Raw genomic sequence first — 19,708 nt, forward strand, 5'->3', positions numbered from 1 at the left:
GGAGCAGTTTGGTATTGGAGGCAAATTGCTGCTATGGATAAAGGGGGTGGTTGAGGGGGAGAAGACAGAGAGTGGTAATCAATGGACACTGCTCATCGTGGACTAATGTTATTAGTGGAGTCCCTCAGGTTTCAGTTTTGGGTCCATTATTGTTTTCTGTATTTATAAATAATATTGATGATGGTATATCAAGCTTAATGTCCAAGTTTGCAGACGATACAAAGGTTGGCAGGGTCGTTAAGGACACTACTGATGTATGCTGCTGCAACAGGATCCGTAAACGTTGAGCAGATGGTCTGAGACGTATCAAATGAAGTTTAACATTGACAAATGTAAAGTACTACATATGGGAAACAGCAACCCCAGAGCAACATATCAACTCTGGTACTACACTGACAGTGGTAGAGAATGAAAAGGACCTGGGGGTAATTGTGCAGGCAGATTTGAAGTTCTCTGAGCAGTGCAGATGGGCTGCAAGAGTAGCACATGGTGTCTTGTCAATGATATACAGGAATTTTTCTAGCAGGGATAAGGAGGTGATTATTCCCTTGTATAAGGCAATGGTCGGGCCACACCTTGAGTACTGTATACAGGCAGGGCCGGCCATAGAATCATTCGATGGAATTGTCGCGGACTCCGAGCTAACTTAGACGATGTTTATGACTGAATTACCGAATATAAGCCTGCTGTTCTTTGTCTACAGGAAACAAACATGACCCCTAAAATAACTATGAGCATAGAACATCATATAATGCTTAGAAAGGATAGGAACGACTCTAATACAGCACATGGAGGTGTAGCATTGCTAGTAAACTCCAGAACTCCTTTCAGACCAGTCCCACTGCAAACAACTTTAGAAGCAATTGCTGCTAGAGTTATGGTTAAGATAGCGGTAACAGTTGTTTCCATATACCTTTCGCCAAACTATTCATACCCTCTAGCAGATTTGAATGATTTAGTTACTCAGCTGCCACCACCTTTCTGTATCTTAGGTGACTGGAATGGGCATCATCCCCTATGGGGTTCCTCGCACCTTGATAAGAGAGGTCAGTTAATTGAAAAATTTCTTGAAAGGCACAACTTAACATTATTAAACAATGGGACTCACACGTACGTGCATCTTTCCTCATGGTCAACTTCTGCAATTGATCTTTCAATATGTTCGCCAAACCTCCTTCCTCTTATTGATTGGACGGTCACTGATAACCTGCGAAACAGTGACCACTTTCCAGTAATATGCACACTATCAGCTAACTCTCCTCCTCAAACTGAGATAAAAACTGTTTGGAAATTCGACAAAGCTAACTGAAAGAAATATCAAGAGCTGGCACATCTAGATATTCAGACTATTGAGACCCTCACCATTGACTCTGCCATAACTTACATAACTCAGCAAATGATAGCAGCTGCAGAAACCAGTATACCCAGATCATCTATGAAAACTCACTCCCACCCAAAAATATGGTGGAATGAAGCCTGTAGCAATGTGAAAAAAGAGAAGAATAGATACTGGAACTTATTTCGTAAATACCCAACCACAGCTAATCTCATACAGTTCAAGAAAGCTAGAGCTAAATCTCGTCACATACAACGAATAAGCAAAAAAGAGACATGGTCTAAATATGCCTCCTCTATAAACAGGACCACAAATATCAGAACTGTTTGGACTAAAGTTCGAAGAATTAATGGAAAATATCCACCTATAACCACTCCGATAACATATCTAAAAGGCAAAGAAATCTGCAATCCTCTCGATATTTCTAATACATTAGGTGAAACCTTTGAAAAAATCTCTGCTGTAACCGCATTTGAGCCAAGTTTCCAGGCACATAAAATACAAGCAGAAAAATATAATCTCACTTTCAGTACTTCACGACAGCATCCATATAATGTACCCCTTACCATGGCAGAGTTACGTAGCGCACTTGCAAGATCCAAAAATAGTGCTGCTGGCCCTGATGGAGTGTACTATGCCATGATATATCACTTGAGTGAAGAATCCCTTTCTGCTCTGCTAAAACTGTATAATAGAATCTTTGGCGAAGACTACTACCCTACCAGTTGGCGTCATTCTATTGTATTAGCTTTCCCAAAACCAGGAAAGGACCATTCAGATCCAGCAAATTACCGACCGATAGCGTTAACTAGTTGTATAGGAAAAGCATTAGAAAAAATAATTAATGCCAGATTGACATGGTTCCTAGAGACTGAATGCATTCTAAGTCAAAATCAATATGGATTTCAAAGAACTAGATCAACACTTGACCTTATGATCAAAGCTGAAGGAAACATCCGAAATGCATTTCTCAGGAACGAACACCTAGTGATGATATGTCTTGACATCGAAAAAGCTTTTGATACAACCTGGCGGTATGGAATTCTTCACGATCTCTATGAATCCGGTATTCGTGGTCATCTTCCAAAATTTATCCAGAACTTTTTGAGCAATAGGACCTTTCAGGTACGTTTTCACTCTGCTCTCTCACAAACATTTGTGCAAGAAGAGGGGGTCCCTCAGGGTTCTGTGCTTAGTGCCACGCTCTTCTCTCTCAGGATTAATTCCATTACCAAATGTATTCCCGACACAGTTGAAACTTATCTGTATGCCGACGATCTGGCAATCTCAAGCCACTCACAAAACATGCGTTTCATTGAAAGGCAGCTTCAAGGTACAATTAACAAGCTTGTTTAATGGGCCAAAAATAATGGATACAGACTTTCAAAACAAAAAACAACAGCAATTCATTTTTGCCGTAAATGGAATTTACATCCAGATCCCGATTTACATCTTGATTCTCATCCAATTTCTTTTCAACAGAGTATTAGCTTACTTGGACTAATTCTGGATAGAAAACTTAGTTTCTTAGAGCATATTAAACATATTCGTACAACCTGTCTAAAGAAGCTGAATCTCCTCATGGCAATTTCCGCTATGTCATGGGGTGCAGATCGGTACATGCTGCTGCACTTATACCGGTCGCTCATAAGATCCAAACTAGACTATGGGTCACCTGCATATGCCTCAGCTAGAGAAAGTGTATTAAAATGGCTCGATCCAGTACATCACAATGCTCTCCGAATTGCACTGGGAGCTTTTCGTACATCGCCAGTTCAGAGTCTCTATACGGAAGCACATGAACCACCCCTATTTCTTCGTCGGCAAGCTCTGTTATTAAGTTATGCAGCAAAAATCAGAAGTTTCCCACATCATCCTATAAAGCAGTATTTATTCACCCCAAAATGGCATAATTTGTACCAAAATAAACCTTTGCAGAATAAACCATGTGGCATTAGATTACAAAGCATAACTACGTGCTGGGAACTAAATATGAATGACATAATTCTAGATATTAGCGCGGCTATGCCACCATGGCAAATACCCTTGGCCAATGTTGACCAACACTTCCAACAATGGGGAAAGAATGCACTTCCAAATTTCAGTTTTCAGCAGATCCATGCAACTCACTCTTTTCAGTTCTCTAGTTTTACCCAAATTTACACTGATGGTTCCAAGACAGATAGTAAAGTTGGAGCACAATATCTCGGCAGCTCCCTTTGGAGTACAGTATTTACACCGCAGAACTGTATGCTATCCTGATGGCTCTAGACAATGTAAAACAGTCATATCCTCAAACTATTATCTACACCGATTCCTTAAGTGCTGTATCTGCTCTTCAGTGTAAATTTCCTTCCAGTCATCAATTTCTACAACAAATTCAAACCAAGTTAGTGCAGCTTCTTGCAAACAGGCAAAAATTAATTTTCTGGTGGATACCTGGGCACTCCTGAATCAGAGGAAACGAACAAGCGGATCTTGCAGCCAAGAACGCCAGTCACATAAAATCAGACATGCAGATACCTTACACAGATTTAAAACGCATCATACATACCAATGTTAGAAAAAAATGGCTATCCATTTGTCAGGGAGAAAAAAGCAATAAGCTTTTTCAGATTAAAAACGATCACAAGAAGTGGCTATCGAGCCTAAGAGGCAATAGAAAGGAAGAAGTAGTACTTGCTAGAATTCGAATAGTACATACTCACCTAACTCATAGTTATTTACTCACTCAGGATGACCCTCCACTATGCAGCAACTGTCAAACTCAACTCACAATAAACCACTTGATCATTGAATGCCCATTATATCTGAGAGAACGAAAAACAGCTTTCTCTTCACATCTATATTCTTCTAATAAACTTACCTTACAACAGATTCTCGGAGACCGACAAGATATTAATGATGTTTTTACCTTCCTCAAAATGATAAACAAATATCGCCTGATCTGAATCCTTTTATTTAATATAACAATCATGTACCAAATATGATTGAAATAGGTGCATTATGACCTTAGTAGCCCTTGCACCAATAAATCCGACAAACAACAACAACAGTACACTGATCACTGCCTTTTTCTGCAAATTCTTTATATATAAATAATCCCTGCTGATAATCAGATCAAGGTTATTACTCCTGGTTGCCCCTTGAACATATTGCTTTTTTGATTAGATGATTATTTGAAAATAATCATCTAATAAATCCATAAAAGTCTTGCTATCGTTCGAGTGACCAACCCACAAGTTCCAGTTAATGTCTGGAGAGTTAAAATCCTCCATTACAAGACATTCTGTTTTATATATAATAATTATAAAAATATTTTGAACTCCTAATTATATATTGATTAATGATTAATTAGAGTAAATTATATATGCTTAAATATAATAATTATAAAAATATTTTGAACTCTTTTGCAGTGTAAAACCACTCTGGGTGACCAGCAGTGCCTTGCAGTGATCAAATAATAATAGAACACTCGTGTTCTAACATAGTTTCTCTATTAAAAATTAAAGAAACCTCCGAATGGGGTAAAAATTATCTTGTACAACTAGCACATGGTAATTTAGCACAGGAAAAGAAACAGCTGGTAAACTTTCCACTGCTTTGATATTTGAAAAATCTCAATTATATAATATTCATAGTCTTCTACTAATTTGAATTGTTCCACATCCTTCACCCAAAACTAGTCCAGTGTTATAATGGCATTTAGCTGCTGTTGTGCCATAAAACCCCCAATAAAAACAATGTTTCAAAGTCACTTAATAAAGCTAGTTGCTGATGTGCCATTAAAAACCAACCAACCAATCACTTAATAAAAATAAGCTCTTGTAGTAGTAGTAGTAGTAATAGTGCCATGTGATGCAAAAAGGCAAGTGTATGAGCTTATGCAGCATCAGCCAAAAAAAAAATAATAATAAAATATACAAAACAAATCCCTCTAAATGTTTGTCCAGTTCCCCCTTAAATTTATTTAATCCATCAACTTCCACAGTCACAGATGGAAGTTTGTTCCAGCAATTAACCACCCACTGGTTAAAGGCAAATTTCCGCACATCTATTCTACATCTGATTTTCCTTAATTTGAATTTATGCCCCCTTAGGTTCGTAATCTGAAAAAGTGGAGGAATCCCATCAGAATTCAGCGTGCTCCACCCATTCAAGGCCTTATACACCTCAATCAGATCAACTCGCAGGTGCTTAGTCTATAGCCACTGCAATTTGCAGAACTTAAGCCTCTCTTGGTAAGAGGATCCCTTCATTCCCCTCACCAATCTTGTTGCCCTTCTCTGTACACGCTCAAGCAAATCTACATCCTTCCTAAAATGAGGCCTCCAGACATGTAAGGAGTACTTAAGGCTTGGCCTGACCATTGCCTACTGAGGGACAATCATCTCCTTTTCCTTGCTAGCAAAATTCCTATATATCATTGACAAAAACCCCATGACCTGCCCTGACAGCCTGTCTGCATTGCTCAGAAAACTTCATATCTGACTGCACAATTACTCCCAGGTCTTTTTAATTTTCTACCACCTTAAGTGTAGTACCACACAGTTGGTACGTTTCTCTGGGGTTACTTCTACCCATATGCAGTACTTTGCATTTGTCAAGGTGAAACTTCAGTCGCCACTTCTCAGCCCACCTGCCCAAATTTTCTAGATCCTGTTGCAGTAGCATACTGTCGTTAACAACCATGCCAACCTTCGTATCGTCTGCAAACTTGGACATTAAGCTTGATATACAATCATCAATATCATTTATAAATACTGAAAAAAAAAAATGGGTCCAACACTGAACCCTGAGGGACTCCACTAATAACATTAGTCCACGATGAGCAGTGTCCATTGATTACCACTCTCTGTCTTCTTCCACTCAACCATCCCTTTATCCATAGCAGCAATTTGCCTACAATGCCACAATGCTCCAATTTGTGCAGAGTCCAAATACATACAAAATTGTTCTTTGCATCCAGTTCCTTTGTGACTACATCATAGTATCCAATCAAATTGGTCAAACAAGACTTCCCCTTAACAAAACCATGCTGTGTCCAAGCTATAACTGAAGTCTTGTCTAGATGATCCTGCAGTGCTTCTTTAACCAGTGCCTCCATTAATTTTCCTGGAACAGAAGTTAAATTCACAGGTCTGTAATTATTTGTGTCAGCCTTTGATCCTCCTTTGTGAATTGGGGTCACATTTGCACATCTCCAGTCTATGGGTACCTCCCCTGAGTCTAAGGAAACTCTCATAATTATGGCTAAGGGTATGCTTACTTCATTTGCTACCTCCTTTAATATAACTGGATAGATCCCATCCACCCCAGGTGCCTTTCTTGTGTTTATCTTCAACAATTTCTCCTACACTTTACTCTTAGTTATTACAAGATTATCTAGCTTACTGGCAGAGTTGAATACCTCTGGCATTCCCCTCCCTGAATAACTCCTCATGTGTGAATGTCGATGCAAAATATTCATTTTGTTTGTTAGCTACCTGAGCAGGATCATCAACAGTTGAACCATCGATATCAAGTCGACCAATCTAATTCATCCCCTTCCTTCTAGAGTTTAAATAAGTAAAGAACTCTTTGCTGTTTTTCTTTGCATCCTTTGCCAAATATTTCTTGTAATCTGCCATCGCCTGCCTAACCTCCTTTGTAACTTGGTTATAGACCAGCTTATATCTATCACCCATCAATTTATATGTATCCCATGCATTTTTTTTCTCTGCCATATGTCTCATTTGTTCATCTGACATCCATTTAGGCCTAAACCTTGAATAATATTTCTTAGTTGGTATGTAAAACCTAGTAGCGTCCAAGATAAGTTCTTTGACTGCTTCCTATTTTGAATTTGCTGTTGGTAACATCAATTGGTCCCACTGTATAGAATTTAAATATTGTCTCAGACCATCGTAGTTGCCTTTACGAAAGCAAAAACCCTTCCCTTTACCCTGATGGTAGTTACCTCTTTGAGTAAATCCCACTTCAGCACACTGTGATCTCTGCCACCTAGTGGTTCCTTTATCTCCAGATTCTTAATGCATGAAGAATCACTACTGATAATCAGATCAAGAATATTACTCCCTCTAGTTGCCTCCTGAACATGCTGATATAGAAAACAATCATGCAATAAATCCACAAAAGCCTTGCTAGTGTGTGAGTGACCAACCCACAAATTCCAGTCAATATCTGGGAAATTAAAATCGCCCATTATAAGACTCTGATTTACTGGTCCACTCTATTTTCCTGTCCTGTTTCTTATTATGCTCATCAAAGTCATTAGGACTATAACACACTCCTACTCTAAATTTTGATCTCCCGATGCTTATGTCACACCAAACTGATTCGGCACAGCACTGTCGAGCGATGTCGACTGGCTTCACTTCCTTGGATTTTGCGTGTTTCTTAACTAATAGCATAACCCTCCTCCCTTCCGATCCTGTTTATCCTTCCTGTACACATTATACTCCCCAAATTCCAATTCTGCATTCCTTATATCTGTGTGACACCATGTCTCTTATATTCCAACAATATCTGCCTTTGATGTTTTAAGCAGTACCTCAAATTTATTTACCAAACTCCTAGCATCGGTGTATACGCAAGTATACATGCACCTGTTCCTATTCTTATCTACCCTAACAACCCATGTGTTTACTTGTACCGCTGCTGCAACAGGATCTGCAAAGGTTGAGCAGATTGGGTGAGAGGTGGCAAATGATGTTTAACATTGACAGATGTAAAGTACTACATATGATAAAGAGAACCCCAGAGCAACGTATCAACTCTGTGGTACTACATTGACAGCGGTAGAGAATGAAAAGGACCTGGGGGTAATTGTGCAGGCAGATATGAAGTTCTCTGAGCAGTGCGGATGGTCTGCAAGGGTAGCTCATGGTGTCTTATCAATGATATACAGGAATTTTTCTAGCAGGGATAAGGAGGTGATTATTCACTTGTATAAGGCAATCGTCAGGCCACACCTTGAGCACTGTATACAGGTCTGGAGGCCTCATTTCAAGAAGGATGTAGAGCTGCTGGAACGAGTACAGAGAAGGGCAACAAGATTAGTGAATGGAACAAAGGGTTGCTCTTACGAAGAAAGGCTTAAGGTTTACAAATTACAATGTCTGGAGACTAGGCACCGGCGAGGTGATCTGATAGAGGTGTATAAAGCCTTGAATGTTTGAGCATGCTCAATGCTGATGGGATTCTGCCTCTTGCTCAGAATAATCACCTGAGAGGGCATAAATTCAAATTGAGGAAAGACAGATGTAGGAAAAGATGTGCGGAAATTTGCCTTTAGCCAGCGGGTAGTTGATTGGTGGAACAGACTTCCATCCCTTGTTGTGGAAGTTGATAGCATAAATAAATTTAACGCTGAGCTGGACAGGTATTTCAAACGAATGGAGGGGTGAAGTGAAAGTTTTTTTTTTTTTTTTGTTTGATGCTGCATAAGCTTGCTTTCTTGCATCATATGCCTCTACTAATGCTAATGCAATGACTCCCAGCATCTTTGAAATACCCTGCATCTTGTTTTCCAGGCTGCTGCTCATTCCAATAGAAGCAGTGCAAGAATCACTTTCACCTCTACCAGTGGCTACTGTTAATCTATTAGTCCTTGTATCCCCCCCCCCAAGCTAGCAGTTTTCCGACCCACCAAACTCAGCCTCGATAGCATCAGCAAATATTCTTGCACCCTTTTTATTTAAGTGTATCCCATCCCTGTAGAATCTTCATTCCCTTCGTTTTAGAATTTATATAAGTAAAGAAATCCTTGCTGTGTTTCTTAGCATCCTTTTCCAAAGATTTCTCTTAATCTGCCTTCGCCTGCCTAACCTCCTTTGTTACTTGATTATAGACTAGCTTATATCTGCCATAAGCTTCTGTGTCGCCTGCTAATTTATATGCATCCCAACTTGCAGAAATTGTTTCTCCAACTGGTCAATTTCCAAAACTCTTTACCTTAAAAATGTTGGCAGGTGGGTAGGAGCAGCAGTGCATAGTCTGGAGGCCTAATTTTAGGAAGGATGTAGAGTTGCTAGAACGAGTACAGAGAAGGGCAACAAGATTGGTGAGAGGAACAAAGGGGTGTGCTTATGAAGAAAGGCTTCATGGAGACTAGTCACATGCGAGGTGATCTCATTGAGGTGTATATGGCCTTGAATGGTTTGAGTGGGCTCAATGCTGGTGGGATACTTTCACTTGCTCAGATTAAGAACATGAGTTGACATAGATTCAAATTGAGGAAAGACAGTTGTAGAATAGATGTGCGGAAGTTTAACTTTAGCCAGCGGGTAGTTGATTGCTGGAACAGGCTTCCATCTGTTGTTGTGAAAGTTGATAAGCACAAATAAATTTAAGGCTGAACTCGATAAACATTTGGAGGACCAGATGGATAAAATTGAGAGGTGTTTTTTTTGTATAAGCTTGCTTTCTTGTATCATATACCTCCGCTAATGCTAATGTGGGTATATAAATAAGAATTTTGAGACTCCCCTGGACAAAGCGGATGAGAAATGAATGAGTACTACAAATTATATGACATAATCGGCAACTAATGAGTATCATGAAAAGATGGAAGGTAAAATACCTAGCAGAGGAAGGAAGTATGAGTTATTGCAGGTGATTCTAGGGGAGAAGATTTGAGGGAAAAGAAAAGTTGGCCGAATGAAAATCTCTTGGAGGGATAACATCAAGTGATGGACTGGGATTCGAAGATCTTGTCAGACAGGCTGAAGAAAAAAAGGAGTTCAAAAAAGTAAGTGCTGACTTCTGAACCCAGAGATGGTGCTGAAAAAGAAAAAGAAGAAGCCTGACATATATATGGTATTGTCAAGTGCATCATTGAGAGGGTAGAACCTAAACTAATCCCTTCTCTCTGAACTATGCTCCAAAAAAGATGTATTTATTGAGGGTACAGTGGTGTGGTTACTCCACATTCCCAAGATTTTTGGGTACCCTGGAAATAGGCCCTCTAGAAATAAGTACCAGGGTCACATACTACATAAATCTAAATTGCGTCCCCCAGATCCACCCATGATCTGTGGTAGGCAAGAGCAATAATTGTCTTATTTTGCTCATCAGCAGTGCTGTTGTGAGACAAACAAAATAATTTCTTTAGTTTTATTCATTTTAATCATTCCAAGATTTATATCTTTGTGATCATTTTTCACACAAAAGTTCATCTTAAAACAAAAGAAGCTTTTGACTTATTATATTCCGTTATAATAATGACAGTGAAGGAAAGCCAAGGAATGTATTGGTACAAATGTCACATTCTTTTCTACATTAAGTACAGTACATTTCACAGTTACTACTATTATTATTACTACTTAGCCACATGGTGCAAGGAAGCCTGAGGCTTATGCTGCACCAGCCAAAAAAAAGATTCCTGAGTTACCCTCAGAGAGAGAGAGAGAAAGAAAGAAAGAGTGGTATAATGATATCCAGCTCAGAACCCTGGGTTTGCCAAGCTCATACTCACCAGATGTGAGCCCCTGAAGTGAGTTCTTTTTACTAGTTTCACCAGTAACAGGTATTATATGCTGCTCTTTTAACCATCATATCATATGAATCTTTAAAAATATTTGAAAAAATTCTCAGTTCTAGCTAAAGCTATATAGCATAAAAGAAATTTTATAAGACATCTACAGGACTATATTGGCGCCTCCGTAGCCAGGTGGGCAGGAGCAGTAGTGCGTAGCACACGCTTCTTGATTAGAACGGGGTTCGGGCCCGTGACCACCAAATTGGAGGATGCGGAAGGTCAGGGAATGACCACCGCATGTCCCCCGCCCGGATAAAGGGTGAGGGTTGGCATCAGGAAGGGCATCCGGCCGCAAAAATTTAATGCCAAAACAATAAAAAAATGCTGACTCCATATATAATGGGAAAAAGCAAGGACGTGCCTGCCCGGCGGCCCAAGGGTCGCGGGTTTGATTCCCGCCTCGGGCTTGGATCGAAGTGCTGCAGAAACCTTGGGAGGTGCAATATGGCCACAGAAGCCGATGCGCCAACAACTACCAAATCAAAAAAAAAAAAAAAGGGCTATATTGTACTTTCATCTGTTTTTGTAGTCAGTAGGATTTAATATATATTGCAGTAGTTTTAATGCTCAACAAATTTGTTCTGCCAAAATTTGGCAGAACAAATATTGCTTTCACAACAAGTTGCCTTGGTATCGCACTACTTTCAAGCAGATGACCTGGTTTAAAGGTTACACCATCAAAAAGTTAATTGACCATCTTTTAAATAAATGGTCAATTAACTTTTTGATGGTGCCATCTGTGTAAAATAGTACACCACCGGGGCAACTTGCTGTGAAGAAAAAGTTTGCCCTATGAGTAATAAGTCCATTTCATTATCTATTAAATCTTGCTGGCTATAGAAACAAATGAAAGGGCAAGATATTCCTTGTAATTTTTATTTAATGCATGATTTCACATATACACTCTGGAAGAACATATGAATAACACTTCTCATAGTAACTGTATACATTATAACATTCTCCTCCTCTTTTTGTATGTGTGTGTGTGCACACGTGCGTGAGACATGAGCTATACGTGTTTTCTTCCAAACGAAAAGTTACAAAAGTTCTTATAAATTCCTAGCTATATCTCTGATGGGTAATATTGCATAAATGATTTGCAGATAATAAAGGTCACTTTTTTTATAATATATTCACCCTTGATCCAACCTTTGGAACTTTTTGTTTTGTCTTTACTTTTGTAAAATTATATGCTTTATTTGTTTTTAGTTATAACTTTTTTTACTTACAGGAACAGCAGTGCAGCTACCTCAGCCCTTAGGAAGCCAGCTGTTTCTTTAGGAGACAGCACAGACCTTAGGGTGATTTTAAGTGTACTATACACTTTTGTTGAAGTGATGAGGATTCCTGTTGAAACTGATACTGATGAGATAAAAAGGCTCAGTGAAAATTTTCATAATGAGTTGTGTAAGTATTCCACTAAATTATATGATGACAGATATTCTTAACAAGAATAAGCACTCCAAAATTGGATCAAGTTTTTCTAATATTCACCAATACTCTTTTTATAATTTAGTTGTTAAATGTATATTAATACATTTAACATTAATCAATAAAGATTTTTTAATTTAACATTAATCAATAAAGACAAAATGATGCCACGATGCCTTGCCTATTTAGTATCAGCATTTAAAAAGAAAATCAGAAAATTTTAATTTAAGTGAAGAATTGTTGACTGTTAGAATAAATTCCCACCTATTCTTGTGGAGGCTTGAAGTTTATCAAAATTTAAATGATGGTTGGACAAATTCTTAATAAATGAAGTGAGAGAAGGTGGCAGTTCTCAGGTAGTTTTTTTTTCCCTTTCTGACATTTGCTCAGTGCAAGATAGATGTAGTAATCCAAAAGGGCCATATCTGGAGAACAAACCAGTTCATAACCTAAATTGTTGATTATTTCCGCCAGGAAAGGGTCCCCATGGAGCATTTCCCACATTTGATTATTTGCTCATGGAATTTTTGTATCAAGTTAGGATAATATTATTCTTAATAGATTTATATTTTTTCAGGTAATCAGTGAATGCCATTCAAAAAAAAAAAAAAATGTCATTGTTCCAAAAAACACTAATATTATATTGGTAGCTAATGACACTCTTTGATTTCTTTTTGACAAGGAGAACCTTCATGTGTGGTGTGCATATAAAATTTCCAGACTGATACTGTTGCAGTCATGTTCAAGGAATTTGAAAATAAATGGAATGTTATGTTGTAGTTCAAACACTGTGCATTTAACACTATCCAAGAGATAGTGTCACAGAAATTGTCCCAGTAGGCTGACAGGTTACAAGTAACTAAACAATTTATTTTTAGTAGCATTAATGTTGTGTCTCATGATTTTGCAATGAAGCAACAAATAAATATCAAATTTTGCTTTAAACTGGAAAAATCTACAACAGAAACATTAGAAACTGTTTATGGTGATGAAACGTTAAGTTGTACCAATGTGTTTGAATGGTATAAGTGGTTCAAAGAAGGAAGTGAGGATGTTCATCTGGAAATCCAGATGAACCACCTACTGTCCCTTAATAACCCAAGAGGTGAGTGTCTGTCAACCTCTTGAAATGAGGACAGTTGCAAAAGTTTGCAAAACTTTTGCAACTGTCCTCATTTCAAGAGGTCATCATTTGGAAAGAGGTCATCATTTGACCCTCAGAATGATGGCTGATAAGCTGGAGACAAATAAGGAGTCGATTCATCAAATTCTGCATGAAGATTTAAGGAAAAGGAAAGTCTGTGCCGTTGTGCTCCACAGCCTACAGATGAACAGAGAGTGTCATTATGGTGGACTTTAAAATTATCACCAAGGCCCAAAAAGTTTTGATTATAGAAGTCCAGGATCAAGACGATGCTGATACATGTTTTTCGACAAACAGGGATTCACAAGGAACTTGTACCTGAAGGTGGGGGGTAAGAGTGTTAATGCTGCATTTTACATACAGGTGTTTCAAAGACTATTGAAGCATATTTCTTGGGTGAGGCTGCATTTTCAAGAGAAAGGCAGCTTGTTATTGTTGCATGATAATGCCCCCACCCATTCTGCACTTGTGAAAATGTTTCTCTCAAAAATGGCATTGTACAGATCAGCCATCCACCTACTGTCCCTTCTCTGACTCTTTCCAGAAACTTTGAGAATGGTATAAGTGCATCATTCAGGTGGTGATTACTCTGAATAAAAGTAAAACCATTTTTGAGTTCTTTTTCTTTTATGTTCTTTTTATTGTACCAGTCCGGGAACTTTATTTCCACACCTTGTAGACCACCCAGTGGATTATTGTTTGGTCTCTGTATCATAGTAATGAATCAGAGTTTTATCCACGATCACAAATTTGGCTGAAAAATTTTGAATCCTGAGCAAATTTTAAAAGAATTGTCTTTGTACAGCCCCCCCCTCCTCCTTCTGGTCTACATTCAATTTATTTGGAACCCATTTCATTGAAATTTTTTTCCTTCTCAGTTCTTTGTGAATGACATGATACATTTAGTGTCTTTGCTGTATACAGGAACTCCCGGCTTAAGTAATACTTGACTTATGGAAATTCGACTTTAAGTAAGTTTTTTCCAGCTGGTGCAAACTTAAAAAAATCATGGAAACGTATTTTGCATCCCATAGGAATAAATGGAGGTATCATGAAAATATCGTAATGTTGAATCTGATAACACATTTTTTTTTTTTTTTTTTTTTTTGGTAATTCATTCCAAGACCATGGAAGTTGAAATTTTTGCTATATAACCATTTATCTCTCTAAAAGGTCACTTTTATAATGGAAATTGCACTACACTTTCATCATTATCATATGTTCCGTTATAAGAATCAATTTTGAACGTCTTTTTGATATTTTTCTAAAACACATTTCTGCAGGTCACTACCATAAAACAATAAAAACAATTTGCACTTTCCAGTTTATTGGGCTTTTCTCTTAGTGCACTCTATTATAAATGGGTAGTAGACTCGATCTTAATGCATTTTCGAAGGGCGCCTCTGTAGCCAGGTGGGAAGGAACAGCAGTGCGTAGCACATGCTTCTTGATTGGACCGTGGTTCGAGCCCGTCACCACCAAATACGGAGGATGCGGAAAGGTCAGGGAACGACCACCGCATATTCCCAGAGCAATATGGCCTTAGTTGCTAATGCTCCTAAAAACCAAATAAATAACAGCATTTTCGATAATACCGATAACTGGAATTCTGTGGGTTTTTAAATTACAGTATTATGCTGAAATGAGTTCCCCTTCACTGAAATCATCAATCATATAAAGAACATAAATAAATTTTCAAAATCTTCTCTTCATTCCTATTTACTTATTACAATGATGAAGGGAAAGGGACCAACGGAAAGTGCAAGTGCTGGCAGTGCTAGGAAACAAAACAAAATTGATTTAGAAATGAAGATGACTAATTAAGAAGTACAAAGCAGGACAGAGTTTGTCATCTATTGCACAGAATTAGGTGTCTCTGCTTCAACAGTGAATACTATTTTAAGGGACAGTGTGCGTATAAAAGAACATTTTAAAGGATCAATGAATTTAAGATCAACAGTGATCACAAAACAGCGTTCATGTGCTATATCAAAGATGGAAAAGCTATTAATAATATGGATGGAAAATCAGATTCAGAAGCAGGTGCCCCTGAGTCCAATGCAGGAAGTATTTATGAAGATATTAAGGATAAGTACGGCAAACTCCAAGCCAAGTTCGTGACAAGCAATGGGTGGTTTAATAGGTTCAAGCATCGTGCTGGTTTCCAAAACATTAAAGTATGCAGTGAAGTGGTCAGTGCTGATTGTGCAGTTGCAGAGAAATTTTGTGATGTGTTGGAAAAAACCCCTTCTAAATTTCCACAGCCCTCAACTTCCGCAGCAGCGTGCTTATCAGCTGGAGAGTTAATTCTGGCAACGATGCTCGAAAGGTAAAACTTGCTGACGTTATGCCTGTCTCCTCTCTTTTTGTAATTTTATAATTTTGTGATTTTTTTTAATTTTGTACACTTTTGTAATTTTTCCTGCACATGAGATAAAAAAAAATTTAATGAATAATTCTATTTACATGGTCATCGAACATTTCTTTTTTGCTTCAATCAAATTCAGTGCACATAGGTGCGAGTGCTGCATAAGCATTTAGGGAAATTCCGACTTACTAGAAGTCCGCGGAATGCAACCCTTATGTAAGTTGGGGAGTGGCTGTATTGCAATCTGTACAGTGACCTTTCAAAATCACAATCATAATCAATTTTTTTGTGTTTGGTATTGAAAAAATGAGTTCACATATCACCAAGATGTGGGTTCATTTTTGGCAACTCTCTGACCCCTTTTAACACTCAGAATTCTAGATAAGATATCTGTATTAAGAATTATTCTGACTTTACAAATTTTTCTTCCTCATAAAAAAAATGGGTTTTCTATTTTTTTCTTGGAATTTTTTTAAACAACTACTTGCTGTACAAATCCACCCTACCATGGAATATTCCACATCTGGGATGATGCCTCTAAAACCTCTGTTGGGCTTCTAGACTCCATTCAAAAGATGGCAGTCAGGTTAACTAATGGCCTATCTCTGACCAAGACTCATCCCTCCCTCTCTCTCTCTCTCTCTCTCTCTCTCTCTCTCTGTCTCATAGATGTTGGTTTTCTGCTGCATGCTTCTTCGATAGTTACTCCCATGGAGATTTCTTCTGAATTGACTTCTGTAAATTACTCTCCCCTCTCTCTTTCAAACCAGTCCAAATATGTGCTGCAACCAGTCAAAATCCATTTACTGTCCAAACCCATTTACTTCAGCTTTCTGAAATAATCTTCCTTCACTTGTATTTACTAGGCGCCTCCGTAGCCAGGTGGGAAGGAGCAGCAGTGCGTAGCACACGCTTCTTGATTAGACCGGGGTTCGAGCCCGTCACCACCAAATACGGAGGATGCGGAAAGGTCGAGGAATGACCACTGCACATTCCGGAGCAATATGGCCTTAGTTGCTAATGCTCCTAAAAAAAAAAAAAAACCAAAAACCAAACTTGTATTTACTGAAAAACAAAATCTGCCAAAATTGAAATCTTATGTTAGCAAGTAGCTTCTTTCGTCTTACCAAACTTTAACCATGCACAGTACTAAATATTGTATGTTCTAATATCTTTTATGTTTGGTGTTTTCATTAAAAAAAAAAAAAAAAAAAAATTTATATCACTGCAAATTTTACCATTAAATCCTTGATCTCATTATTGATGTTGATAATGAAACTCAGAAACACGGCAGTGGTTCAAAACCAATCCTTGTGGGCTCCACTTCTGATGTTATACCAATCTGAAGAATTTCCATTAATCACTGTCCTCTGCCTTCTACTCTACAGCCACCCTGTAATTCATAGTAGAATCTTGCCTGTGATCCTATCACTTCTAGCTTATCCAGCAACTTCTCATGACGGACTTAGTCGATTTTCCCTTGCACCAAAATCCAAACAAACTGCGTCAAGCATATTCCCCACTTCCAGCTTATGTGTAATGGTGTCAAAATAGCTAACCGGGTTATTTAAGCATAATTTTCCCTTAACATTTGAAGACAAAAATTCCTTTAGAATTTGATTCTTCTGTTGCAAAACAGAAATGTAGAGTGTTCTGCATTCATTGCTAAAGAATTGTATTTAAATATCAGAGCCTTTTGTCAAGACATGAGTATGTACTAAGTTGGTGGAAAGAAAACAAAATCATGCCTGGCTTTGTGAATTAGTCCAATGCAGATTTTTATAGTTTCAACTCTGTCTTTATTATTATTATTGTTGCTCTTATGTTATTTCTCCCTGATTGGGGAATTCCACTCTGTGACAGGTACTGCTACCAAGTACACAGGGTGGTTGAAATGTCTGGTGTTACTGTTAGTCGAGGAAATCTCTGACTATCCTACATGTGTTTAGGATTGCGACTTTCTGGAGTTCCTTGTAGGTGTTCTCTGGGAGACCTATTGCTGTTAGGCTGCTATGTAGAGTCTTTGGCACCGTACCGATGGTTGACACGATGATCAGGATGGTTGATACTTCTTGCATGTGCCACGTCTCCTTGACTTCATGTCTCAGGTTCGTGTACTTCCTAATTTTTTTCCTTTTGGGTTTTCTGGACATTGCTAGTGTTGGACACTGCTATGTCAATCAGGTAGGTAGGTAGCCTTTTCCATCTTGTCCACAAGGGTTATGTCCGGTCTGTTGTGCGGGATGATCTTATCTTATTATGGCATGGTCCCAGTACAGCTTGTGGGTTCGGGTTCGTACTTGTAGTATGGTACACTTTCTTTGCTCAACTGGTATTTCCTCGCTAGCTTCTGATATATTATCCTGGCTACCTGGTCATGTCTATGAGTGTACTCAGTCTGGGTGATCACCTTGCAACCCATGGTGATCTGTTGGATCTTTTCTGAGGCCAGGTGGCATCGTCGACATGTGTCATCTGACATTCCGGGCTCCTTTACGATGTATTTTCTATAGTTTCTGGTGTTGATTACCTGGTCTTGGATGGCTAGCATGAATCCTTCAGTCTCTGGGAACAGCGTCCCAATTGTGAGCCATGCATTGGAAGCAGTGTTATCAATATGATCTTGATGGAGGTCATTGTAGTGTCTGACATGGAGTGCCTTCTTTGCTCATCTTTCCAACTTTGTTTCTTGAGCACCTTGGGTGGGTGGACGTTCCTTGCTTAAGTTGAGTGTGGGGTATACCACTTATCTATCTTCCTTACGGCCTGGTGGAGTGGTGCTGTGTTGTTATCGAAGTAATCCTTCAGGTTAACTATCACTGTTTTCTGTTGCTCTATCGGGCCCATTCCTCCCTCTTTCCGAGCTATTGTTAGTTTCTCCACTGCTGACTTCGGGTGATGTTGGCGGCTCTTGGTCATCATTGCCCTTGTCTTTCGCATGATATCTTCTAGCTCGGTGTTAGTCCAATCTATGACCCCGAAGGTGTATGTAGTACTGGGGCTGCATAGGTATTTATGGCTTTAACTGTGTTCCCTCCCTTCAATTTTGCTTTCAGCAGGCTTCTGAATCTCTGATGATATTTTTCGGTCAGGCACTTCTTGATTTCCTTGTGCTCTAACTACTGAGCTTGCATCGTCCCTAGGTATTTGTAGGTCTCTGCTTCTGTCATAGCTTCGATCTCTTTACCAGTCAGCAGCTGGTAGTTTCGGCCAACTAATTTTTCCTGGTGCAGTGTGTGGGTCTTGCATTTGTCTAGACCAAATTCCATCCTGATGTCCTTGCTGAATTCTTCGGTGATCTAAAGTAGTTGCTGGAGTTGCTTCTTGGTTGCCACATAGAGCTTGATGTCATCCATGTACATCATGTGAGTGAGGGTGTACAGGTTCTTTCTTCCTTCTTTGAGGTTATATCCATAAGGACGAGATTTTAATCTTCTACAGATACTTCCATGGGCACTGTTCTTCTGAATTGGCTTCTATAATTCCCGCTCTCTCTTTCAAAACAGTCCGAACACGTGCCGCCACCAGCCAACATCCATTTACTGTCCAACTTTAAACTCACAGAACCAACTTCCTCGTTTATTCATTCAACTGCCGTTTTCTGGAACAACCTTTCATAAGTATTTCCTGAAAATTACAGTCTACAGAAGTTCAAGTCCAATGTCAACAAATATCTTCTTTCGTCTTCTCAACCTCCAACCCAAGCACGGTACTAAGTACTATAGGTTCTAATACCTCTCCTGTTTGGAGTTTACATAAAAAAATAAATAAATAAATAAAAAAATACTTACTGCCATTAAGCATGGTGGATAGCGGGTTGAGTGCTAGACAGAACCACAGTGGGCTCAGAGCATCTCCCTGAAAGATTCCTCTTCTAATGGGGTTTGG

The 19,708-nt window shown here is 38.8% G+C and overlaps 1 protein-coding gene across 5 annotated transcripts in view; it reads left to right on the forward strand.

Moving 5' to 3' along the window:
• Positions 1–19,708, forward strand: part of Strip (striatin interacting protein) — a 325,994-nt gene that overhangs the window by 130,270 nt on the left and 176,016 nt on the right. For all 5 annotated transcript variants that reach the window (XM_090371052.1, XM_090371055.1, XM_090371051.1 and 2 more), the window contains exon 5: positions 12,109–12,284. In XM_090371052.1, the coding sequence (XP_090227178.1) occupies positions 12,109–12,284 (176 nt within the window). The remainder of the gene's footprint in view (positions 1–12,108; positions 12,285–19,708) is intronic.

Source organism: Mastigoproctus giganteus, chromosome 3 (genome assembly GCF_048544385.1).
Source record: "Mastigoproctus giganteus isolate SK-2022 chromosome 3, ASM4854438v1, whole genome shotgun sequence".
Classification (NCBI taxonomy): Eukaryota; Metazoa; Arthropoda; class Arachnida; order Uropygi; family Thelyphonidae; genus Mastigoproctus; species Mastigoproctus giganteus.